The sequence below is a fragment of the Brienomyrus brachyistius genome, chromosome 6 (genome assembly GCF_023856365.1).
Source record: "Brienomyrus brachyistius isolate T26 chromosome 6, BBRACH_0.4, whole genome shotgun sequence".
In the NCBI taxonomy this organism is placed as follows: domain Eukaryota; kingdom Metazoa; phylum Chordata; class Actinopteri; order Osteoglossiformes; family Mormyridae; genus Brienomyrus; species Brienomyrus brachyistius.
The window spans coordinates 25774839-25802802 of NC_064538.1; the positions used below are offsets into that span (position 1 = coordinate 25774839).

The 27964-nt window shown below is 41.3% G+C and overlaps 1 protein-coding gene across 1 annotated transcript in view; it reads right to left on the minus strand.

Annotated features, from left to right (window-relative positions):
* Nucleotides 1-721: 721 nt before the first annotated feature.
* kcnb1 (potassium voltage-gated channel, Shab-related subfamily, member 1) overlaps nt 722-27964 on the minus strand; it is a 32457-nt gene continuing 5214 nt past the window's right edge. Inside the window, exon 2 of the mRNA XM_049018323.1 lies at nt 722-5246. Within this exon, the coding sequence (XP_048874280.1) occupies nt 3282-5246 (1965 nt within the window). The 3' untranslated portion in view covers nt 722-3281. The remainder of the gene's footprint in view (nt 5247-27964) is intronic.

Sequence of the window (27964 nt, forward strand, 5' to 3'; positions counted from 1 at the left end):
TTTCAAGCATGTGTTCCCAAACAAACAATGAAATACACTGCAGATTGATACCCTACACAACATAAAGAGGACTACAACAGCTGTCTTGTGCCTTTCTCCACCCAACTGCTGCTTCCCCCACAATCCTAGGATCAGACCTCCTTGCGAAACTCGCCTCCCATCCACTAATTTTACGCTATTAAAATGGTATCCAAGCAGCACTAATCATTAACCCACTGCCCAGGTAACATCTGTCTCTATGCTGTCATGGCTATTCTCCACATATCAGCTTTTCTGAGCTAGCAGAGACAGGAATGTGCACACTACGTCAGTCTGGAGATACGCTAGTTCTGCCTTTATGTGAAATAGCGTGAGTGCACGTTTTGAGTTATCCATGTGAAGTGTACATGTGCAAAAGTAAATGAGACTGTGTCTGGCTCTGTGCACAGAAATAAGCATTTGGGAATGTCAGACATCTCATCCCCTCCCCACTATTATCCAATTAGACCAGCCTTACTGCACAAAGCCTCAGGATGGGGCTTCGGTCACCATGGAAACTAGCTGTAGATATTCTCAAAGACATTGTTTTTGATACCTGTGTGCATCACATCAGTTGATGCTGCTGCTGTGTGCTCAGATGTCTGCTACATCTCTCTCTTTTGACAAGCCTTCCAAAAATAAAAAAAATATATGAAACTTTCACCATCAAAGGCACAAAATACTGTATATGCAATGTCTACCATTTGTAACATGTAAAAATACATGAAGCCATTAGCAATATAAGTACATTTTAAAATACAAACGAAAAAAATATATACCTTTTATGGATAGCATAAGTTTGACACTTTAAACTCAAAATTGCATATACGGTAAAGTGCTTTGACACAATGGGCTTACTGGATGCGTTATGATGAATGCAGATAAACTCTGGCAGAGCTGGTAGCACTTCTTTCCTGCGGGCTTTCACTGGGGAGTCAGGGCTAGATGATGTGAAACCTGTTTGGTCGATGCTGCATTGGGAGGCACCATAACGTTCCATGTTTGGCCCTCAAAGCTGGGGATGACAATACATCTTTCATAACGTCCCCTACAGAGGAGATGGTGGTTGGGTCTGAATTCAAGGGCTGCGTCCTTCTAAGGCTGCATTCAAAGATCGAATGTGTCAGAACAGGGCAACAAGGCCGTCCCATTTCAAAGGCTTGAAGGTCTAGAAATGCGTCCTTCTTTTGCCAAGTTGCGAAGGATCCATCCAATGAATCCTTCACAGCCCAACATGTCCCAAGAGTCAGTGACGAGAGGCAAAGTGGATGTGTCCCAGCTAGACGATAGGAGCGGGGCTTTGTAACTGAAGGGTAAGGGCAGGAACAGCTGGTGAGGGCCAGACCGTCCCATTTGACAAAACTCCCCGTTCGACCTTCAAAGAACGCTGTCTCCAAAGGCTATGCTTTTGTGGACCACGTCCTTCGAAGGATGCAGGCCCTGAATTTGAATGCAGCCGGTGAGATTGCTGGATGGCTCCTCATGTGCTCCCACCTCAACTGGACTGCATTTCATTGGTCAAGGTGTCCACAGAACTAATGAATGACTTGGCTTTTCTGTTAACCTGGCCATCGATCTCTCGTCTTCCAGTGCACCGGTGTTTATGTTACTTCCCAGGGAATCTTCTGGCCCTCCTTGATCTCAAACTCTTACCCAGCTTTGGACTAAGCATATACTGTAGGTAGCTAAAGTAAATGAGCACTGAGAATCATTTGTGCCGTAGTACATGGGAGCGTCCACCTACTCTGCTAGCAGTTCCATACAAACAGAAATGAAAAAAAAAATTCTTTGGCTCTTCACATTATAAAAAGGACAGAGGGAGTGAGATCTACAGCCATTTATACACACTGTGACACCACAGCAGAAAAATACCTCATTCTATTGTAAACACTCACTAGTAATTGTGATTTTTAGATGCACATATGCATGAAATAAAACTGTAGTTGTTGAAACCCTTTTTTCAAATCTTTTTGAGTTTTTTTTCTATTTTCCCTTTTCTAAATTCTTCTTCATCCACAAAAAAATCAAATAACTAATAAAATACTGGATGATTTATATGTTTCTTATAATTATAGACAATATCCCAATCCAGTTTCAAATACTCTAAGCAGATGAGCTTGTAGTTCCCTTACAGATGTGTGCTACATGTTTGTTGAATTTGACTGGGTGCTTTGACATGAAGCATAGTTATGAACAGAATGGAGTGGCTCCAGTATGTTTGTTAGAAACTGAGTATAAAAATTTGACATACTATTCTTCCTGATTTTGATTTGTAACAGTGATTATTTCTCTTGATTTCCCACAAAAAAAACAAAACTGCAGATTTGTAAACTTGTAGATCCTTTTCAGAAGTGTAGAGCTGATGAATTCTTCACATTCTCAGATTTGTCAATGCTCAGAAAAAACTCGTTTGTGACAGACAGCATTTCAGAGACTGTATTTCTCCAGTAATGCCCCAAAGTCTCCACTGTCCAGTGTGCTGAAGAATGTTGACTGATACATCCTTACAAATGAAATATGTAGGCAAAAGAATTTCAGAACTGACACAATTTGTATGTACCTTTCACATTGTGTATATGTGTATACTCATTCATGTGTTCATCTCAAGTATACATACAGACACATAAAGTAGACAAGGCAGGTTTGCATATACCTAAGGCTGGTTTTGGGTTGGACAAACACTGGGAAGTAAACAGCAAATTGCTCATATGTTTTTCAAAGCTCCCTAATCTACAATATGAGATGAGACCAGTTTACCGTATGTGATGGGACTAGATAAGCTGGATGAGCTGGATCAGACTAAATGGGTCCCCTATTTCCACCGGCTTGTAGATGTGTTCTCTGCTCCTTTTGTACCTCATCATTCACTGGTTTCAGCTAAGTGACCCACAACCTCCTGGATAGGATCCTACTATTACCCTGGACAGCACATGCTGTATAACCCTGTTCCCTGGAGAAGCTGTTATTGATGGGGGGAGGTGTGAGGGGGGGGATGGCACAACACTGAGGGAGGGTTTCTTTCCATTAGCCTCTATAAGCTTATCGTGTTGGGCACAGGCTTCAGCAACTCCCACCTTTGCCAAGAGCCAGCATAATTTTTAATGAGCTATTCCCATTAATGTTACTGGCATGGATTAAAGTTTGTCAAGTCACACAGTAAAGCCCCTGGCAGCTTTTAAAATTTTGTACTTTTTATTTTTAGCCACATTACTGGTCAGCTTTCCCATGTGTTTCAGCTCCATCTTCAATTCACTTCCTTGTACTCAAATGCTTTCATCAAATTTGTTAACGCGATTCCGCAGCCCTTGAGCTGTGCGCACATCCTGGGTCACATGGTTCTCCTGCCCAACCACAGACCGACTTTCTATGGGAAACATACAGTTCTGGCCCATAATCCTCTGTGAAGTTTCCAAGTGGTTGGTCCCTTGCTGGAAGCTGCTATTGATGCTGAACTTTGGACTTTTTTTGTCCAGCAGCCGCGTCGAGGGACTGGAGTCAGAGCCATCCTGCATGTGGTCGTCATCATCAGTGTCAGCATCTATATATTTACTGATGGATGTGTCATGAAATGTGAAGATTGCAGGTGTCATGCTCAAACTTTCCGGAGATTTAGGTGGAGTCTTGCTACTGGCTGTGTTATAGATGGATATCTCTGGGCTTACAAGGGAGCGATCCGACAGGATTGAACTGTCCGATAGAGGAGCACCTCCCATTTGCATGGAAGAGGAAGAGGTGCCTGCCTCTCCTCGTCGGAGGGTGACCTTGAAGGAATGTGCCTTGAGAGGGTTATTTAAGCGGTAACCATGGGGGCTGTCCAAGAAGAATCCATGCCTGGAACTTTCTGGACTTGAGGCAATCTCTAGGATGGAGCTGCACCCAGGAGGCCTGCTAACACTGTGAGTTGAAAGCACAGGCTCATGTTCGAGGGAGGTCTGCATTCCGGGTTTGGCCCAAAACTGTGCTGGCAGGCTGACAATAGGACTGTGTGAGAAGCGGGAAGCTTCTGGGAAGTCAGTGGCACAGCTGATGTAACTGTCAATGCTCGACTGACTTTTCATGTCTATGATTCCGTCTCGCGTGGCATTGCCAGGGATGCTATCCATCTCAATTTCCTCCCTCTGCCTGCTGCCCTTTGCTATTGACCCTTTATCTTTGGTGTTGAGGTTAGGCTGAGACTGGGTCTTGGCCATCTTGTGGTACATTTCCTCCAGCTTCTGCACATTCAGGTGCTGTGGGCTAGAGGACCTGACATTGGCTGGAGAACCGTGCTCACTCACATTGAAGGATCTATTAGAATCTGTTTCTAAAGCTGCATGCTTTGGTGTCCACTTCCATTGGTTGGGTGAGAGGTGGTTGTCCTGAAGCTTCTCCTTCCTAGTCATATTCTCTCCATTGTTTTCTATGACTACATCCATAAGCTCAACACTACGAGCAAAGGCATCCTTCATGTTCATTGACACAATGCTGCCGTTTCTCTTAGCTCTTTCCAGGGCTTCCCTTCGTTTGATAGCTTTCTCTTGCCTCTTCTGCTCTTTATAAAATTCAGAGAAGTTGTTGACAATAATAGGGATGGGCAGAGCAATCACCAGTACTCCAGCAATGCAACATAGCCCTCCCACAATTTTCCCCAAGAGAGTCTTTGGGTAGATGTCTCCATAGCCCACTGTGGTCATGGTGATTGTAGCCCACCAAAAGGAGGCAGGGATGCTTTTGAACTTTGTGTCATCCTCATCCTTCTCTGCAAAGAAGACCAAGCTAGAGAATATCATAATACCCATGGCTAAGAAGAGGATAAGCAAGCCCAGCTCATTGTAGCTGCGACGTAACGTGAAGCCCAGCGACTGGAGGCCAGTGGAGTGCCGTGCCAATTTGAGGATGCGCAGGATGCGCATGATGCGGAAGATCTGCACCACTCGGCGTACATTCTGGAACTGCAGCACACTCTTGTTAGACTCAGTAAGAAAGATGGTGACGTAGTAGGGCAGGATGGCCAGTAAGTCGATGACATTCAGGGGCCCTTTAAAAAACTTCCACTTGTTAGGCGAAGACAAGAAGCGCAGCAGGTACTCCATAGTGAACCAGGCGATGCAGACTGCCTCCACGTGAGCTAACTGGGGGTTATCCGTCGTTTGGCCAAATTCATCGGTGTCCTGTAGCTCCGGGAGTGTGTTGAGGGACAGGGCAATGGTGGACAGCACAATGAACAAGATGGATATTATGGCCAGGATCTGCAAAAGAAGAACACATGCCGAGGGATCAGGTAAGATATCTCTGTCACCGTAAGTACAGAACATTCTACAGAGAACCCTGTAAACACACAGAAATGAACAAAGAATAAGCATGATGCAGTGACCCTTCTAGACACATATACAGCTATAAACAATGAAAAGTCAATGCTTTTGAATAACTGTATATGAATGTGATCAAAAGTGTGATTCATGTGGTATTTCCTTCACTGACTGATGTTAAATAGGGAGTTTATTAATGAAATCTTCCAGCATCAGTTATATGGCAGATGGGTGGAAATTATTTATTTATAACACACTTATTGGACTACAGTAGCTTCCTGCATGGTAATATCAAAGGGAATGTCAGTGCTAAAGTGGCAGAGTACTTAAACGTGACATTTAATACAAGAAAGGTCAAACATTAATCTGAAACAACAAAAAGATCAAAAGAAAGGCCGGTCTCACTTGGATTTTCACTGATTTAAAGGGGTAAAATCGAACAATGACAGATAACCTTAATCTGAAAAATGTTGATTGGATTGCAGTATAATACCAAATGAAGAAATAAAAACCAATAAAACAAAGACCACATTTTGTACTTTTGGACAGACAGTATGAGACTGTAGACATGTAGGTATCCACCAAAGCCCAGCGGAGGTGTTTAGCATCACACTGATGGACAACATCAAAATCTCCCCATGTGTAGCTGTGGAGCCACCCATGAGGAGAGCAGGCAAGACACAGCTGGTTTCTCCCCATTGCTAGACAGCCCTGAGGACAACCATCGTTTCCGTTCCAAAAAGATTAGTGCAGAAGGCAGGGCACACTCTAGATGAAATGTACGGCATTCTACACATTACAAGTCATCCATCCACTGATCTTCAAACCACTTTTCTGGGTGATGATCACAGTGACACCATACCAAGCAGGTCACACTTGACCTTTCTTTCCAAGGCCACAGATTCTAGCTCCTTCTAGGGTATCCCCAGGAATTCCTTAGCCAGCTTGTTGGTATAATCCTTCTAGTACAGGGGTCGGGAACCTGATCCATGGAGAGCTGGTGTGCGTGCAGGTTTTTGGGATGACCTCTCAATTAGTCAGTAAGGAGTTGAGAACTACCGCTTTATTATTGTCTGATTGAGAGGTCATACCAAAAACCCAACAAAGGAGCAGAATCAGGCTGAAGACGGTTTTCTCATAGAATGCCAGATGGATTTTACATGCACAACACTGGGCTTGGCTCAGCCCAATATTTCAATGAAGCGTCCACAACTTCAGCAACTTTATATTACTGCAAGTCACATTCTATAATAAGGAAAAAAATATTAGGCAAATGGTAATAAGCCAAACATGAAATCTAATCAACAATATTTCTACAATATTTAAGCAAAATTGCATTTGTCCTGTGACAAGAGAACATTACAAGTTAATGGCTGCATCAGTGTAGGACTGAGATCCATTCTGTATTAGGAAAAAAACTGAGCAGGCTCTGCCAGACAATGTATCACACAGGAGTCAGAGGTGTTCCTCTGCTTTGGTTTGTTATTGTGCTGCACAGAGCTGGGATGTGTGAATGTTCCTGTGTGGGGTGTGGAGGTGGTATGACGTAGGACGTATGCTTGTCTTCTAGCCAATACATTTTTTTGCATCCTCTTGTCTTTCATTTTGTTGTGTTTTTTTTACTACAATTGCAAAATATTACATCTGTTTCCAAGCAAAGTTTATCATAAAGATGCCATTCACGATCTCTGACCATTCGTGCAACATGGAGATAGTTTACATTTCTCCAAAAAAGGGCTCCGGTGATATTGTGTTATACATTCTAAACAACAGTATGGCCAAAGCATGGTAATACTGTTTACTCAATGTAATAGCACCACAGTAAATAGGTAACCTATTATCTGTTGCCTGAGGAAGACAAAACACTGAAATGCCAGTGTTCTCCAATGTATGACACATAGTATACAGAGTAAGGATGCTATCTGTTGCCCGTACACAGAGGAGAAAGTACAGCATGGAGATGAGGCACGTCATCAGACTGTAATCGTAGTGTAGTTGTAGTGGTGAGCAGACCACATTTTCAGTGGTGATACTCGAGGGTCCCTAAGTACCGACTCTCATTAATCCAGTGCAAGGTCACAGAGGAGCTACAGTACAGTCTCTGGCCATTTGAACATGGGAATATTTCACTGACTATGTATTCACTGGCAATAATGACTATAAAAGACCTGCTATGGCCTATGAAACACAAGCAAGAGAAATTTTAAAGCTGAAGCACCCAGCAAAATTATTAAAATGCAAAACAAACTTTAACTTTGCAATATCTAGATATGGTGCTTAATTAGTTGCAGGTTATGACTGACAATTCTCAAAAAAATATAGACACATCTGAATTTATTAGTGAGTTTACTCTTCTACTTCCACTGTTTGGGCTTTATTATGTAACATACATATTCTAGAATATTACACAATGTTTCTTCAACCAATACACCTTTACAGAGCATTTTTATCAAAAACCAGTGACATGACAGCGGCATTACAGAAGCCATATCTATAATTTTAAATATAATTCTTGCACTGAACAATTACTGAAACATCACACTGTACTGTATATCTGTTGCTATTCCCTGATGATTATCTGGAAAATGATCACATGGAAAGAAAATATTCTGTTGTGAGGATGTGCGACTCTCAGTTTTGCTTGCAATTACTAGCAGCCCATTAAGGGAATCATGCGACCAGCATGTCAAAAATGTAGCCTGACACACCAGCGGGACTGAGCTGATGTTTCTTAATTGCATCAAATGGAAACAAGCAGTGTTTTTACACATTAAAACAATTTGAAGTGCACATTTGTCCTTCTGTTCTGGGTTTTTCCAATTTGCAACCAAGGTATGCTGATATACAGTATATACCTACGAATGAATAACAGTTAACCTCTAAGGTTATTATAAAGGCTTTAGCTATACCTAACATTTCATAATTATTGGGGGCATACCACACATTAGCACCTTGATACCCACACTCTGAATTCTGCTGAGCTACACCATATAAAACCAGGCACACAGACACACTGACATACAAGGGCTGTGAATTGCTAGGTGAAACAGATCCTCCTACAGAGGTACTCCTGCCTTTCACACATCAATCAGTCCCGAGCTAGAGCAGACAGGTCTGCTGCAGGAGATACGTGCCTAAACTTCATTGGTGTATGGCAGGGTGATGCTTGTCAGACATACAGCTTTGTACGATATCACATCATGACACAAACCGCCCTACAGATCTCCACTTCAGAACACCAGCTTCAAATATTCTTGGGTTGAGCCACATGGCTGCGTATGAAATGATAACAGTTCCTCACACCACAGTGGTAGCAGTTATTAGCAGGACTGGAGCTGTGAAGTCTTTTAGCATGCTTTCTGACTGTTTGCACTCGCCAAGGTGGCCTCGCTACCTCTGCAATTAGACCAGTGACTAGACCCTCTCCTGTCAGGGGCCACCTGAATATTTAAAATCTTGCCCAGGAGCCTTGAGCATAAATAGAATGAATGGTGAAGGAACTGGCAGTATGATGGGTAATTCTGCCTCTATCTTCGCCTTTGCAAGGTCAAGTGTGCTGAGTGTCAAATCTGATTCAAATTTGAGCTGACAGAAGGTGAAGCCCAGCCAACCAGTTGCCCTTATCTGATTCTTAACAGGGGAGCACTCAGTTACTATACAGACCAATCAGAAATGAGTAACAACCCAATTTGTTTAACTGTCTCTTTAGTGAATTTTACTATAAGCCTGGGTTGGAAGCTCATGCATGGATTGGTGAGGCATACTTAATGCTAGAGAGAGCATAACATGCATTGATGCAGGGCTGGCAACTAAACCTTTCTATAGATAAACCAATAAAAGCTGAGGCAAATCTTGAGACTGGGCCTATTCACTTGAGTGTCACCAAACAGACAAAGGGGCTTGATTTAGCATAGCTCTCAGGAGAAAAGGAAGGAATCTATCTTAAGTGGCTCGTTGGGCAGGTACATGGACGAGAATGACAGCTCAATGTGTGAATACATAACAACTAAAATAAGGTGCTCAGAGCACAGAGTAAGAGCAGAAATTCGACCCAAAAAGCATGACCTTCACCAGCAGACTGAGGACACCAAAGGATAAATGGGGCTGCTTGATAATATTGTGGTAGGAAGTCATGGTCACCCTATGGTCAATCTAATGCTCTTCTTTGTAGTCCTGATTGGAGACAGAATTCCCCCTGCCCTTTCATACCAAAAGAAGAAGAATTTAAACCAAGAATAAGGAGAGAGAAGTTTTAAAAATCTTATTTCTTATATCAGTTCCGATATTTCCCAATTAAGATATTTTATTTTCCTTTGTTTCCTAACATAATTTTCTAAGTCATCAAGATAAGAGAAAATAAGATAAGATAAGATAAGATAAGACATGAACTTTGTTGATCCAAGGGGGGAAATTGGGTTGCTCCCACAGCAAGGAATCCAAAATCCACACAAAGAAAGATAAAAAGCAAAGCAGAGACAAAGTGCAAAAACAGTGCAGAGAATTAAACAAATTAAACAAATTAAATACACAATACACAACCAGGACATCCTGAAAACAGACAATTAAAAGAATAAAAATAAATGAATGAATGTGCAATTAAAAATAGATTGCAATGCTTTACATTAGCTGCACTTTCATAATGACTTTATAATGCTTTTGTAAAAACATTTGGTATACCTTCATAATACATTCATAAAGCATTTATAGAACATTCATAAGCATACCTTATAAGTATATATTTATATCCTAACATACTTTACCAGCTGTCATATGTCAATAACAATTATATAACAAACAATAAACAAAAAAATTCATTATAATTTTATAATCATATAATGTTCGTTACTAATGTATATTAATGTTACTAAGGCATATTACGATGTTAAGGTAGACTGACATGTTGCTTTTGAATGTTCTATGAATGCACTATAAAGATGCACTGAATGTTCTATGAATGCATTTTGAAATTGCAATTAATGTAAAACATTAACAAAATTCATACACGCATCTATTCATTTATTTTCACTGATCTTGGCCATTTTGCAGCTGAAAATCGTCCCAAAATCTTACTAAATTAAAAGCGGAAAAAAAACAAAAGATGACATCCCACACACCTGTTTGTTTGTTTGTCTGTCTGTTTGTTTGTCTGTTTGTTTGTCGGTTTGTTTGTTTGTCTGTATTGCCATGGCCATGGCGACTGCTGAGGCACTCTTGTTTAAAAACTCGGAGCTCCAGCAGTCACAAAACCCAAGGGTAATGGTGGTAAAATGGCCCATCTAAAAATAGCAGCACAGCCAGGGGGGTTGTGTGCGTAAATAGGGACAGGCAGCAGCTGTAATGACACTTTTGTGTTTGGGCTGCATGATTCTCCCCTCTCCCTAACCCCCTTACTCTTGTCATCTCTTTAACCCCCACTCTCATCTTTCTGTTCATTCCATGAAAGACTGAGATTCCTTGTCTTGATATTAATGATGATATTTTTAATCAATAAACAATCACACAAATGTGACCATCTAATAAACAGCCAAATAAACACACAGAACACCACCCTGAAAAAAATTTAATTTTTCTTTACTGGAAAAAAAAAACACAATAACAATATTGAAGGAGACACGAGAAAGTCACATATCTATAAGTGTTTTAGCTCCGAAAATGTAAGCCGCAGAAATCGACAAGGAGGACATAACAAAGGCTGTTTTTAATGTCAATACTGTTTATGAAGGATATCTGAAAAAATTCCAGTGTCATATTGACTGAACATCACATTTGTTATTTAAATTAGCAAGTTAGACTAAAGCTTGTTGCTCAATAACAGCAGAACAATAATAATAAAAAATAATCTGTACCTTTAACTGTTTACATTTACTCCTTCCTATTACCCTAAAAGGAAACGGTATGTTTGAAATAACAGAAACTTTTAGGATCAAACAGATTTAAAACAAACAGGTAACCCTGATGCCATAAACCAGAAAGCAACCTCCCATGTGAATCTTACCCCATATCAATGGCCTTATCCTTGCAGGATTACACACGTGACCCCTTTTTAGAATATTCTATAAAAAATTTTACCATGAGTCAACTGCAGACTTCCTCTCAAAATATGGGCAGGGGGTGAAAAACCAAATCTGTTTCAAGGTGTACTGCAGCAGTGTGTATGATGAGTGACTGTGTATAGCTCCCTTGTCAGGGCAATGCTCATCTGTGGAGATGAACTGTTCCTTCCTTGACATCTGGTAAGAAGCAAGCACCCTTTAGATGTTTGTTTAGTAACAGGCAAAAAATATCACAGATGTTCTTGTGGCATGATTATGTAAAAAGTAATAAAGTAATGTTCGAAGCAATTCATACCTTTAAGTTCTCATCCTTGCGGTAGAATATAGACCAGTTAATATTTTGATGATTTCTCTAGTGGTAATGATGCCTCATCATCATATGTTTTTAATTTATTACGCACTTAATATTGAACTGAAGCTTGACTTTTCAAAAATGATATTGCAAATCAAATCACAATATAGACCAAGCAAACCATTAGTCCGATACAAAAAATAAAAATCCAAGCAAAACCATGTGCAAAAGTATATCAGTAGGAAAAAAAACAAAAATTAACAGCAAATCCAGCAAAAAAGTAAATATTCTTAAAACCCTTCTAGGCCTGTATATAAAGCAGAGGAAAACTGACAGCCGTTAGTAAGTCTCAAGGTCCTGCCACACTCACATACACAATACACGTATACAAATGGATACAAATACAGAGATGGTTTGGCCAAGACCATCTCCAGTATCCCCTCAGCCATCACAGGAATTCACCTGGCCAGTTATGCTAGGAACCATATAAATGTTCCGCATTCCCAACAGCCCCTTTTTCCTGTCAGACTGTTCCACCCAGACAAGGAGGAGAGTGTAACCAGGCCTGCCAAGCTGGTAACAGTTTATATTAACAACATTCTTCAGGACTAAGCTTGTGTTCCAACTCAATCAAAAATAAATGATTGCAAGCATAGCTAAGATGTCATAGCGTTCTTTATCATTTCTGCTCAGCAATAATGTTTATTTTTGCTTGTGTACCTATATGCCAGTCCATGTGTTACCCTTATTCATGTGCAGCCACACCCCGGCCATCACCATGCGCTCTACATAATTGTATATGCTACACTTTTATATGACGAGCAGCACGGTATGTTTGTTTACACTAGCATCACCATAAACGTGAGTGATGCGTTACACTATTACATCAGTAGGCAATATTGTAGTTCTATTATAATGTTATGAGACCACCATCGTATGTGGTCTGTCATTGACTGAAATGTCATTATGTGGCAAAAGACTGTACATTTATCAATACTTTTGTCCTCAGCTCATTTATTGATTGAGAGTACAATTGATGTTAAACTTCTTAGTTTCATTTCATGTAGACTCATTAAATTACATAGGTGTGATTTGTAGCATGATATTATTATCAAGCAGGCATATCTTGTGGTAGGCCTTACTTATACTGCGAGTATCTTGCAGCATGATGTGACAATCGAGTGGACGTGTCTTATAGTAGGCGTTACTTGAAATGAGCAGATCTTGTGGTAGGCTTTACTTGTACTGGGAGTATCTTGCAGCATGATGGTACAATCGAGTGGGCGTGTCTTATAGTTGGCGTTACTTGAAATTAGCATATCTTGTAGTGTTGCGGGCAGCAGATGGATTCTTTGTGGAATTTGGACATAAAGAGGAAGATTTGGACTCCGTCTATATTTAAACCCTGGTCCCCATACAGTAGGCTTGTATAGTAGGCCTAGGTATGACTCGCATCATACTGTCCATTTCACTGAATGAAAATACTGCAGTATATGGATTATATCACTGCAATATCACCCAAGCCTACTGTAAAGGCCATAATCCATAATACACTCCAAAGTTATAAATGGCTCCCACACCTACCATAAACACTCCGCCCACCTCTCCAAAAAATTCTTTATTACAAGTCCAGCTATGTGTGACTTGTCTCAGTATAATCAGATTGACCAGATCAATGCCTGTTATTTCATGTACTGACTAGAACTAGGGCTAAGTGACACAATTAGTTAGCTCACGATAAATTTTGCCGATTCAAATGTTCCACTCAAGTGTTTTGGGGAAACCATATGCTTCTGTTTTGACACGTTTTTCAGAATGTATTTTTTCACCCGAGTGAAAATAGTCACACACATCATCTATTCAGGTATTCATGCCTGTACTCCCTCATTCCCTGGTCCCACAAAAACCATGAACATGCATGCATGGCTGCACATCACTTCAACGGCTGTAGGCACCAAAGAGCAAATATAAAAGGTAGGGTACATTAAACACAAACTCTACCCTTGTTCTAGCAATAGTTAGGTAGCTAAAGGCACACAGTAAACTTGCTAACCTGGGGTGCATTTCCCAAAAGAATAGTTGCAAACTATGCTAGCATCTTGCATGGTTCAAACTATGCAAGTACGATGCAGGTGTTTCCCAAAATCATAGTTAGAACTATGGAGGTAACAACAATGAAAACTTAAATAGCACGATCCATCCTTGATGCTAACTTCCATCGTTGTATGGGAAACGGATCCTTGCGTTAGTACTATTTACAGGGCGTGAAATTCATTTCTCACAACTGGGGAGAATTCTCCTCTTATATATAGCATTTGTGGAGGAATTTCAGATTTTCCAGAGGGTGCAATAAAAAAAAATGCAGATTCAAAAGCATTAGCCAATTATTTTTTTGTGGAATTGTTTGCTACTAACACCTGGATACAAATAACATCTGCCTTTTTAATGCAAATTTTATTTATAAAATATTATAGTAAAAAAAAACATGGATTTCAAAATGATTGGCAGGCCAAAGAACGTTTTTAAAACCCAATCAAAGAAAGTGCCCTCTGGCATAAAATTAGATATTTTTTTAGCTGTAGGGAAGAGTTGAAGTTTTGCTAAGAAGGGAATGCATGTCGATATCGCAGTATTCACAGTATACTGTCCTCCATGCATAGGAAGATGGTGAGGAAGGAGAGAAAAATCTACAAATAAGATATTCAGTTTAGTTGAATACTTGAGGTTATTTGACTTAAATTTAACTGTAATGGCCAATTCATACTTAACTTTTCCACATGTGCTTTCGATTGCAGATGAGGAGATGTGACATAAATTTTGCCGTCAGGGGTTGGCTGTAGACAACTGCGGTCAGTGCACGTGTAGCCCAAGGGTGAATTTCAATATACATACTTGACCATACTTCTGTTCTAGGGTACTCATTTTACGTCATCTTCCATTGTCAAAGACCAGTTCCAGTACTAAGACCACCAGTATGAGGGATAGTAAAAATCCCTGAATGTTGGTATTGTTCCGCTCCAGATATCAAGGAAACATTGGTTGCATTGAAAGGCAAGTTAGCAAGACCAGTCCTGTCAAGACCACAAGTAGGTTCTTTGTGTTCAGGATTTCAAAATACTGTGGTCTGCCTTATTACCATGACATCACTCAAGCCTTCAACCGACCCCCGCCCGAAATGGCAAATGGAAAAGTGAAGTATGAACTAGGCTATAGTCTGCTGCATTCGAACTATCAATAAGCTGAGTGAAAACATTTTCACTCAGTCATAGGAATCCAGTATTACCAAGCTTTGCAATTTTAATGATGGTTCCTTTTCAACATTATCTTGTACATGTTAAAAAAGTCTAAAGTGCAATGTAACAATCAGTGTTGGGGAAGTTACTCACAAAAGTAATCCCTTAGAGTCAGAGGTGGAAAGTTGAGGACCAGAAAGTACAAATCCAGACCAAGGATTTGTTTCAACCAACCAGCTGAATGCTCTGTGACTATGACCCTTTATGTTCACCTGGATACCTGGAGGAAACCCCATGACAAAACAGGAATAACATGCAAACTCTAGCTACTGCACCACTCCATATGTAAATTGTAAATCTAGTATTTGCCGTTTTCATGCAATTCCAAGTGACCATCCTATCACTATCTCAGCTTCTCAATGTCACCGATCTAAAGATCAATACAATTCAGTGTCCTTAGTACAGTTAGGAAATGTGTTGATGATGAAAAGAATGAATCAAAATATTTTTTTTTGCGTCGGTTTGTTGGTGTGCGCTGGGCCTCCAAAGTTTCAGTGTTGTTTTTAATTCTCTGTTTGTTTCTTTGTTTATTTTTAAAGCTGTGTGAAAGCATTGCAAAATGAACACTGCTCAGTCAAGAGCTTTAGTAAACCATAGGGCTAATTAACAAGCCACCTTGTGAGAGTGGCCTTTAGGTAATTCTTTGTAGAACAGCAGGTAAAGACATCTACTTGAGCAGTGAAGCTTGCTAGTTTGAGTCTTAGTAGGAGCAATGCTGATACAGTAATGTAAATAAGATAGTTACCGAAAATAAGTGCAGTTATTAATTAAGCCATTTAGGAAATGTGAGGATTAGAGATGCCAGCCGTCGTGTATATTATGTGATCATCCCATCCATCCATCCATCCATCCATCCATTTTCCAAACCACTTATCCTACTGGGTCGTGGGGGGTCTGGAGCCTATCCCGGAAGCAATGGGCACGCGGCAGGGAACAACCCAGGATGGGGGGCAGCCCATTGCAGGGCACACTCACACACCATTCACTGGCACATGCACACCTATGGGCAAGTTAGCCTCAGCATGTCTTTGGGGGGAAACTGGAGTACCCGGAGGAAACCCCACGTCGACATGGGGAGAACATGCAAACTCGGTACACATGTGACCCAGGCGGAGACTTGAACCCGGGTCCCACAGGTGTGAGGCAACAGTGCTAACCACTGCACCACCATGCCGCCCCTTGTGTTTCTATAGTGACTGTATTTCAGGGAAGGGGGCACCTGTTGGAACTGTTCAAAACAATTTTTTGTTAGCATCACTTTCTAAAGATCAGCTCAACAACTGAGTGTAACTTAGTCCTTTAATGGGCTAAGTATGGCTACATTTGATTGAAATTAGCAAGCAACGTAAAATGTTTATGAGTATAGTGCCATGAATATTTTAATATGTTATTGTAGTATTTATAGTAATCACTAATACATTTTCAGGTCTGAAATTATACCGGCAGCAGTCGAGACTGATGTCACATTACTAGGGACGTTGTGCTGACACTCTGCACAAAATTCCTTATGGGCTTGTGTGTAACAGATTTTAAAGTTTAAGCAGATGCTAGGAATCTTCAGCAATCAGCATTCTGTGTCATTATATGTATCCAACAGAGCAGGCTGTGTGGAGGTAATGTGGTCACACCAGCAGGGGAGGGAAAGCAATAAGATGATACAGCCCATTCAGTCTCTGTAATGTTGTCACACAGCTGGATTCGTGGTTGATTTTAAATGACTAATTAACTATTGTTAATGTGCCCCATCTGTTGGGACACACATCACATCATGCAGTGGTTCTTAAGAGGAATTGAGATGCCACACTTCTCATATGCCAAGTATATTTTTCTTACTTGGGTTTCCCTGAAGTTGGGGGGGGGGGCATGGTGCTGGTTGCTGGTCCTGCTGCTGTCAGCTTGTTTAACTCATGAATGACTTTCTCTCATTTTTACCTTGAATTTTTTGCAAGTCTTCAACTTTGCTAAGTGTTTCAGTCACTAGGAATGGCTTTTTATATATACTTTTTATATAATTTTTGGTATATACCTTCTGGCAAATGTGACGGGGCTGTTCTCAGAGACTCCCACAAGGCGAGACAGCTTGGATTTATTGCATCTGTGCTGTCAGGTTCATATCCATGACTTAGCAATATTAAGTGTGCTTTTTGCATATGAAGATTACAGATTGCAGTTGTTATGACAACCATCTTACTTGCTGCCTGGCAGATGGTAATTATATAGTGTGCCATTGCTATCCTCGTGCCCCTTCCTCTCTGTTGTTCTCTCTCTCTCATTTTCTCAATCTCCCCCTTCCTACCATAACAAGAATGAAGAGCTACCCTTTGACCACTCGACATCGACATCTCTGAGCATCATTCACCTTTGCCCTGTATATCAACCATAGATTCTTTGTGTTTTGTGCTTCAAAATAGCTTGTGCTGCTTCGCTCTTTACTATATGTTCTGTCTCTGTTATATGCACTTATTTCATAGGACATTGATTTGTATCGTAGACTTGGCAAATGTAACACAGCAGTAAGGCAGGATCTGAAAAAGTGTTCGTAGTGGTTTTCCAAAAGAAATGTTTCAAAAAAAAAAAATACTGTGGGAATTAAACAGCCCTGAAATTGCTGCAAAAATAAAGAGGCAGTTCTTCAGTGGTTGCTAATATAAGTAGCAGACTACAGTATATAACTGCTAAAGATGTTTAAACATAATCTTATGTACAGACAGTAAATCACACATTCAGTGTATACAGAATGATTTCATGCCGATTTCAAAACACTTACTGACATCGTCACAATTTCACAATGTGATCATTAGGCAAAACTCTTTTTTTTTTTATATTCAGGTTGGGGTTCCGTGGGATGCTTAGAACCACATCTCTGCTACAACAAATAGCAAAATGAAAACAGAAGCGATAACATTCTACCAGTGTTCCTTTCACTGTATGACGCAATCATAGTCGCAGTCTCTGATAGCTGGCGGTATGGAATACGCTCAGACCTTCAGCAGGTTTCACTAAGTGTCACTGTTTGTCAAACATAAAGGAGTACTGGTTGAAAAAACACTTAAAATACATTCCAGTATAAGTTGACAGTAGAAAATTATATTAATCTTGTTTCTTACTATGACAATTCCTGTAAAAACAAATGTAAACATTATTTTGTCTGAGAATCATCAGCTTTATCCTGAACAAACTACATTATGCCTGCTTGTGAAGAGACCACCATACCAAAACATAAACTGTAATGGCTGTTAGATCGACCCTTTAATTAACTGTCTGTTCTCATCTTGAAACAAGAGCAGAGGTCCAGCAGGTTCATGACTGATAAGGAAATATCTGTATTTTTTTCGGTTCTCACAATAAGCATTTTCATCTGCCGCATTTTCTTCCATTCCAGGCAACAGGAGATCAGCCCGACTGACAGCAATGACTTACAGTCAGTGGGCTGTCCTTCTGCCGCTGCTTCATTGAGATTAGAACAGCCAGTGACTCACAAAGATAGACACTCATACACAATGACATTTGTCTCCTTCTGTCTTCAAATGTCTTTTTAATGCGTTAAAATGAAAATTAAGAATTTAGTAAAACTACGTATAACTACCACTCTGATTGTTCCTAACAGGGGCCCCAGCTTTCTTTGTGTATTAATAATACCTGATGTGTTTGGGATTAGTTTGCCTTATAATGAAACGTACAAACGGAAAACTCACATGACAGCTATGGTCAGTGAGCTGGTGTTGGGAGCTAACCTGCGGCTAGAGGCAAATAACAGACACACACATACACACACACACCCACAGACAGATAGACATACTTTCTGGCAACTGTGTGTTTGCCTGTCACAGACTTGATGGTTGCTATGGTGACAGTAGTTACTTTTTTTTTGGATAATGAAGATGGCAGGGAAAAGAGGCACAGGAGGACATTTATAAAAACAACACTGCAAATACAGGAAGAGGGAAAGAACCAGCAGAAATCTGGAAAACCTTTTTAAATTTAAGAATATTAATAAGAATGAATGAAACGTGAAGGACATCTTACATTTCAACAAACTTATTTCTCCTGGACAGAATTTCTTTGCACACATTTCGAGGAGAACTCTTGAGAATACCTTGACAGCTACAATCTAAATAACCTTTTACAAAAAAAATTAACATAGTAGCACAAGTTATTCCTAATGTCATTGGAAATAAAACATTTTAATATTTTATATAATTAAAGCATAGCATTTGAGACTTATATTGTCTTACATTTTAAGTGTGAGAGCAATTATAATTTAGCTCAGTTTGCTAAAAACGGAATCAAGGAAAAGGGGGATTACCTTTTTTTAAAAATGGATTCTGTTGACTAATGGCTTAGGTGGCAGGCAATTTCGAAGGCCTTTGTCTGTTGAACCTTTTTCATTAACTCAAACCTGAATTTTTCAGCAATTATTCTCCTTTGACCTGAACTTCTCTCTCCAAATGTAAAAAGTAGTTGTTCTTTACATCAAAGGCTGAAGATTCCCATAATTTGTCTCAACATGTTTAGATTTAAATTTAGTTTTTGGGGATAATTATTAAAGGTTAAAGTTAAAACTCCATGGCAGTCCTTAGATTCATAAATTTAAATGGCTAAACTATGTTGTCTACAGTCCCCTCTGAAAGCAGCACTGATTACACAGATTATACTCCCTGCCAAGCTAATCTCTTTCTTTGCATCACTTCTGGCAACCCACAACCTGCAGATGTCTGACGAGTCTGTAGGTGGTGTGTAGATAGCAGCCAAGACGCCCCCCACTACCTCAATGACTCAGTAATGCCGGTTATAAGTTGTCACAGCAGAAAACCCAGTTACTACCAGAAATCCCTGAAGAAATGATTATCAACTGCGGTGATGGTATCATCTCTTCTCCTGTCTGCATTTAAGCTGAAGTGGAATCTCCTAAACCATAAACTCAAGATCAGCTTGTAAGAAGCGCAATACACAACCTACATCAGCTTGTAAACTAGTAATTCAAAACCATTTGTAGCTGTGTATGGTGAGCTAATAATAACCTGAACACCTGTGACCTACGAACTACAGTATGAGTCATGTTACTGAATCCAACAAAGTCCATAATCCAGGCAGTTATCTCTATATTATAGTAAGTAGAGTAATATAGAGATACAATATAGAGAGTAATATATCTATATAATAGTAAAATAAACAAAACAAATAAAAAAAATATTTATATATATATATATATATATATATACACACCGTATTTAATCATATATACGTGTGTGTGTGTGTGCATGTGTATATATGTGTATGTTTATGTATGTATATATATGTATGTGTCTGTATATATATATCCTCTGGACATTTTGAAAGAATTGATTTTACATGGATGGATATTTACAGTGATTTAGTAATGAATCATAGCCAATAAACCAGCTGTTTCCCTGATACCCAAACCCAGGGTTTCACAGATATTAAATTCAGCTTGTAGAAAATCTGTTTATTCCATTCTCTGTCAGGGAATAAGCAGCATTCAGGCCCACTTTCACTTGGCCATGCTAGTAGAGAGGTTCTCCTGGCAATCCTCCAAGTGCCTTTTTAGGCATTAGCAACACAGAGAAAAAAACTTTTGCTGTAGCCTACTGCTGTCCTTGGTGTAATGCAGGCAGACATCCTGACATCTGCAGACATCTGCCTCATTCACAGAAAATCCTGCCGGATTAACCATGAGGAGAGCAGCATAAACAACTTGCCTTATTCTGAAATTATTATGCCATGTCTGGTCTGGAACTGTAATCATTTATAACTGCATAACTAACTAATTATCACATAAATCAGATAATAGATGCCTTTTTAGTCTTTCAATAAGTAATGTATTTAGAGAAACATATCGAGTTTATATGTGTGTAAACATGTAACTGCCTTCCCACTGGGACACCACATCATCCCACTGGGACACCACGCCTTCCCACTGGGACACCACACCATCCCACTGGAACACCACGCTCTCCCACTGAGACACCACGCCTTCCCACTGGGACACCACGCCATTCCACTGGGACACCACGCCTTCCCACTGGGACACCACGCCATCCCACTGGGACACCACGCCTTCCCACTGGGACACCACGCCATGCCACTGGGACACCACGCCTTTCCACTGAGACACCACGCCTTCCCACTGGGACACCACGCCTTCCCACTGAGACACCACACCATCCCACTGAGAAACCACGCCATCCCACTGAGACACCACGCCTTCCCACTGTGACACCACGCCATTCCACTGGGACACCACGCCTTCCCACTGGGACACCACGCAATCCCACTGGGACACCACGCCCTCCCGCTAGGACACCACGGCTTCCCACTGGGACACCATGCTCTCCCACTGAGAAACCACGCCATCCCACTGAGACACCACGCCATCCCACTGGGACACCACGCCATCCCACTGAGACACCACGCCTTCCCACTGGGACACCACGCCATTCCACTGGGACACCACACCTTCCCACTGGGACACCACGCAATCCCACTGGGACACCACGCCCTCCCGCTAGGACACCACGCCATCCCACTGAGACACCACGCCTTCCCACTGGGACACCATGCCATCCCACTGAGAAACCACGCCATCCCACTGAGACACCACGCCTTCCCACTGGGACACCACGCAATCCCACTGGGACACCACGCCATTCCACTGGGACACCACGCCTTCCCACTGGGACACCACGCAATCCCACTGGGACACCACGCCCTCCCGCTAGGACACCACGCCTTCCCACTGGGACACCATGCTCTCCCACTGAGAAACCACGCCATCCCACTGAGACACCACGCCTTCCCACTGGGACACCACGCCATCCCACTAAGAAACCACGCCATCCCACTGAGACACCACGCCTTCCCACTGGGACACCACGCCATCCCACTGAGACACCACGCCTTCCCACTGGGACACCACGCCATTCCACTGGGACACCACGCCTTCCCACTGGGACACCACGCAATCCCACTGGGACACCACGCCCTCCCGCTAGGACACCACGCCTTCCCACTGGGACACCATGCTCTCCCACTGAGAAACCACGCCATCCCACTGAGACACCACGCCATCCCACTGGGACACCACGCCATCCCACTGAGACACCACGCCTTCCCACTGGAACACCACGCCATTCCACTGGGACACCACACCTTCCCACTGGGACACCATGCAATCCCACTGGGACACCACGCCCTCCCGCTAGGACACCACGCCATCCCACTGAGACACCACGCCTTCCCACTGGGACACCACGCAATCCCACTGGGACACCACGCCATTCCACTGGGACACCACACCTTCCCACTGGGACACCATGCAATCCCACTGGGACACCACGCCCTCCCGCTAGGACACCACGCCATCCCACTGAGACACCACGCCTTCCCACTGGGACACCATGCCATCCCACTGAGAAACCACGCCATCCCACTGAGACACCACGCCTTCCCACTGGGACACCACGCAATCCCACTGGGACACCACGCCATTCCACTGGGACACCACGCCTTCCCACTGGGACACCACGCAATCCCACTGGGACACCACGCCCTCCCGCTAGGACACCACGCCTTCCCACTGGGACACCATGCTCTCCCACTGAGAAACCACGCCATCCCACTGAGACACCACGCCTTCCCACTGGGACACCACGCCTTCCCACTGGGACACCACGCCTTCCCACAGGGAAACCATGCCTACCTAAAGTCAACACAGATCAGACTTACAGTATACTGTTGCACCATAATGGTTTCTGATTCTCCTGTATACGGCAGTTGCCATTGGTACCAGTGAGAGCAAACTTACCTCCTGCTGATAGTATCTCTTTTCTTGACCATTTGATCACTTTAGTGTCACCCTGTCACACTCCAGTCTAAAGATACACTACCACACCAATCATTTAGAAAAGCATATTATACCACCAAATTACATCTTATTTAGGAAACAGATTGTCAAATAAACTGGAGAGATTCTGGCCAGTGCTACACAATCTGAAATCATAATAGTCTCCTGATATGAGTTTCAGATTAGCAGGAGAACATGTGAGCTTTGTATTTATAGCTATCTGCAGGGAGAGGCTCCCACAACCTGCTCTCACCGAGGTGCCTCTCAGGTACAGAAGCTTCCAGCATCACTCAGAGTGCCAGGGTGAAGACAGCCCACTTCAGATATCTCTCTCAATTAGTACATATGTCACACGGTGTAATATTCATAGAGTGCCTCATCCACGAGGGAGATCACACATCGAAATCTTCAGAATAAGGCAGGATCATGAGAATGATGGGGCCACGTCTGTTCTAAAATGAGGGCTTGCTTAATTAACAGTAAGCACACCATGCAAAGGTGAGATGTGGGGGGGGGGGGGGGGATTAGTGCTGTCGTGAAGGCACCCCATAAAGCTTTACAGCACATGTAAGATCTGAACCAAGCAAAGCTCAAAGTGCACCTAATCTACTACTCTACAATATGACATGCATATTGGAAGGACCCAGCTAAAGTTACCTACAGTACGACTGGAGCACATACCATAGCAGACAATAGAGCATACAAGTTTAAATGCTTGAATAAGTATAATGTATGTCACTGAAGAAATTAGAAAGAAAAAGAATATGTGTATATAAATAAATGTTCTGGAGAAGACTGATAATGGTGGAGACAAAAGATCATCAAGTGGGTTACAGAGCCAATTGAACAACTCTGCTCGGAAAAATCATGGAACGCATGCGAGCAGAACGTATTCTAACAAACACTTACAGCGAAGAATTTCTGATACTGGCTCATCCTTGGAGTGTGTTCTGGGGGTTCGACGAGTCTGCGACGTAGTCAGCACCTCTCATGTATCAATGGGTAGACTTCTGCACTAGTCAACTAAAAGAACAGAAGGCCTTGTAGAAGCATTTAGAAAGTAGTCTATGTGACTGGAGCATCCTGCCTGCATTACTAGCTGAGGTTGGTGGCTTTTTAAGATCATACTGAATCAATGATTCATATTTAAGGCGATACCTACTTACTAAGCAATTAATGTAGTAGGAGCCAAGTCATTGCTAAGTTATTTATTCTCCACTGTCATCCCTAATCTTCTTAACCAGGCAAATGTCTGCAGATGTCCACTGGGACCTCATGGCCAGACCTGCTGCTCTTCTCTCTCATGCAGCAAAATGGCATTGAAACAGAGAACCTAGCCTGCAACTGGCAGGCTGAGTAATTAACTAATAGCTCTGGTATTCTATTCTGAGAGATCTGAGATCTTCTTCAAAAAGAAGCATTAGCATTCTCAGTATTGGATGTCACTTGGTATCATAGCTTTCCCACAGGTGACCTCTGTATACAGTAATATACCTCCAGCTTTTTAACAAGAAGAATGAAAAGGAAAGAAGTTATTTGTTACTGAAAGACATGCTTTGAAAAGGAAGCCAGGAAATAAAAGATGGCTTCTAAACAGGGTCTGCTAATCTCTTTTCATTTGATAATCTAAGCAGTGGAAATGCATCTGGTTTCAGAGGAAGTGGAGTTCCAAAAATTCAAGTAATGGATCCATTAAGTTTTAGTAACTTTGATTTAAAATCCCAAATGAATTTAATTCACTAAATTGTTACTAATAACTACAACGATGGATTTTTTTCCATTTCCGCAAAACTCAACATAGAAGCACTTTTACTGGCCTTTATGGAACAATTGTACCCAACGAAATGATATTAATATTGATAATTAACAGAATATTTCATGTGAATGTAAAGACAATTGAATTATGTTGATGTTAAAAAAGGGCAGCACAGTGGTGCAGTGGTTAGCATTGTTGCCTCACATCTCTGGGACCTGGGTTTAAGTCTCTGCAAGTGTTCCATGTGGATGGAGTTTGCATGTTCTTCCTGTGTTATTGTGGGGTTTCCTCCAGGTACTTCAGTGTCTCCCCATGATCCAATGACATGCTGAGACTGATTGGAGTTACCAAATCACCCATAGGTGTGGATATGTGAGTGTGCCCTGTGATGGGTTGGTGCCCCATTCTGGGTTGTTCCATGCCTTTCACCCATAGCCTCTGGGATCAGTTCTGGACCTCCTGTGACCCTGAATAGAAGACGTGGTTTCAGAAGATGGATGGATAATGAAGATGAACTGCATGGTCATCTACCAGTTACAGTTCTCCTAATACAAACATATTCTTTTCATTATTTATCAAAGGAAAAACACAAGAACATACGAAATTTACAAATGAGAGGCCAATCAGCCCATCAAAAAACATACTGATCTCGTTATGTAACTTAAAACTATGACTGGTCTTTATGCAGTTGGAGCTGCAGAATTCAGCCCACTCTCTAAAAACAAAACCTGAAAATTAAGCTATTTCAATAAAATTTTGGCCTACAGGCACCAAATGTATTAAGCTTGCAATCTATTTTTAAATAGCTACTGTATTAGACAAATATTTTGATTGCTGTTAAGTATCCATGGTAGTATTGTGCAAAAAACATAGCATTAAATGATATGATACCGACTGTGCCTGAACTCTGTCACGTACCTCCGTGCAGCCCTCTCATGTGCCACGCCCACCTCGTTGCCCTCGTGTGTATTCCCAACGTACCAGCTGTCCTGCGTGCATTCTGATGTCATGTGCTGTATTAGAGTCCGCGTCCAGTCTGTCCTGGTTGATATGTCATTGACGTATGTCCCGTGTGGTTCCCCGTTTGTCTTTAATAAACCCTTTTGTTCTGGAATACCGTCTAACTGACCCTGATTCCCTGCTCCCTGCTTGATCACCCAGCACAGGTCACGACAAACTGGTTATCTTTCTTAAAAAAATACCTAATTGTAAACTTTCCCAAATTAATCTGCATTTAAGATGCTTCTACAATGTTTTATTCATAATGAGGGAAATTACATTACATACACTTTAGTTCACACCTATCTACATCCAAAAATGCTAATTCCTGGTTAAATTTAACCTGTTCATCAATTTTACATAATTAGGTCAACCAAGTGGCAGACAGTCTTGAGACCACTAGATTTTTTCATACCAGTACACTGCAGTCATTGTAGTGAAAACGTTTATATTCAAAAAACCAGAACACACTGTGCTGGTGCTCTCCCCCCTTGACAGATAAGTAGCATTAGTGCGGATTTCTGCCTATTTGCACAACAAAGGTGTTATTTATAAGTTAATTGATTTAGTTCAATGGTAATGTATTCATTATCTTCAGGGAAGGGGCCTCAGTAAAGACCCCCCTCAGCTCCTATTACTCTGCAGTCCAATCGGTTGAGCATAAATGATTGATGACTTGCTCACTCACACTACACTTTCACCATAATAAAATTGCGTTTATAGGTTTCAATGGAGCTTTCAGCTGAGGTAACCAGAATATATGTATGAAAGTGGACTTGGGAAGATTTCAGATATTCTGCCTGTTTCTGGTCATGCATTATGCTACAGGATCACGAAGTGGCTGGAGCGTAATTCCTGCAAGCGCAGTGCACCACACAGGAAAGACACTAGACCAATCTTTTTGCTCCCTCCCAACTCCCAACAAACCCATACCAGTTAGTCGGTCCCCTAGATTGCCTTGGAACTGGGAGGGAGCAAAATTGTGGACTGGCTGGGGTTCCCGAGGATTGAATTGGGAAACACTACCCCAGACAGACAGCCAGTTCAATTATGAGGCACACAATCACACACTGAGGTAAGTCAGCTTAAATTGCATGTTTTTCAACTATAGGAAACTGGGCTTGAAATCAAATCTACAAGCCTGGAGCTGTTCGGCCAAAATACTACACACATATTCTAGATATATGTAGTCAAATTTCCCAAGCGATCATAAGTGAAAATATTTAAATGATAGATCTCCAATAAGCAGAATGGATTTTTTTTCCATTTCTCTAGGAGCTGGATTATATATGACTGTGAAGCATCAATATTATTAAAATAATGTCATAGGACCTACTAAAAAGTGCAATGCATTTTTAAGAATCAAGACCTTTTTCCTTTAGAGAATTTCTCACCCAGAATATTTTTTACCACGCTACAATTCTACTGTGACACATCAAACAATTGTAATTCAGCCAGCTATGTTCAATCGCTAAGCTTATTACAATTCACATCCTTTTTATAGGATGAAATTATTGTTACTCATCAGAATATTTGTTGCTCTTTTGTGTTTAGATAGAGAAGCTGCAGTTGATATGTTCTTTTCAAAATGCTCTAAAGCAAAATTAAGTTAAAATTAACCTCTTCCATGTAACTGATGAAAGAATATAACCGCCATTCATAAAATGCCGAAGCATGACAGCAAAAAAATATAATTACACTTAACCTGGAACCTTCCATTAAATATTCAGTTGTTAAATCAGGAACACTTCTGAGCAGTAAGTTTCCTTGAATAGCCATCTCACTAAGCCATACTGAAAGACTACTATCCTTCCCTTCTATTCAGTCTATTTAATGATCTCCTGAAATGTTGAAACAAGTTGCAAAAGATTTTCAAAGGCTCATAAAGAACGTTTGAGAAAGGCAGGTCAAGTAACTGCTACAGGAGACTCCTAGTCTTACCAGAGGATGTAGGTCTGGGCCTCAAACCACTGTTATGCCAGTGACTTCTATGCATGCAGTTTAATTGTTACAGATTATGTGTTGGATACAGTGTAGCTGCAACACAAATAAACTGTATTTAGAAATTTGAAAAGAAACTAGAGAGTCACAAAAACATTGACATAAATAAATCAAAAACAAAAGTAATTATTAAAACCTGTAAAGAAATGGACTGGCCATATCTGAAGTCATTAGAAAATTTATTGAATAATCTGAGATTTTATTTATGTATAAATATGTGGAAAAAAATGAAGCACTGTATAATGCCAAACTCATGTTGCTGTAAAACAATAGGAACTTCCATTAAACTCAAGGGGATCTATTCTTCTGTCATAAGTCAAAAAAGCGCTTGCAAATTGAAATTGACATTGCTTCTGAATTACCTGTATGTTGTGCAAGAAGTATAATTATTTCATCATGC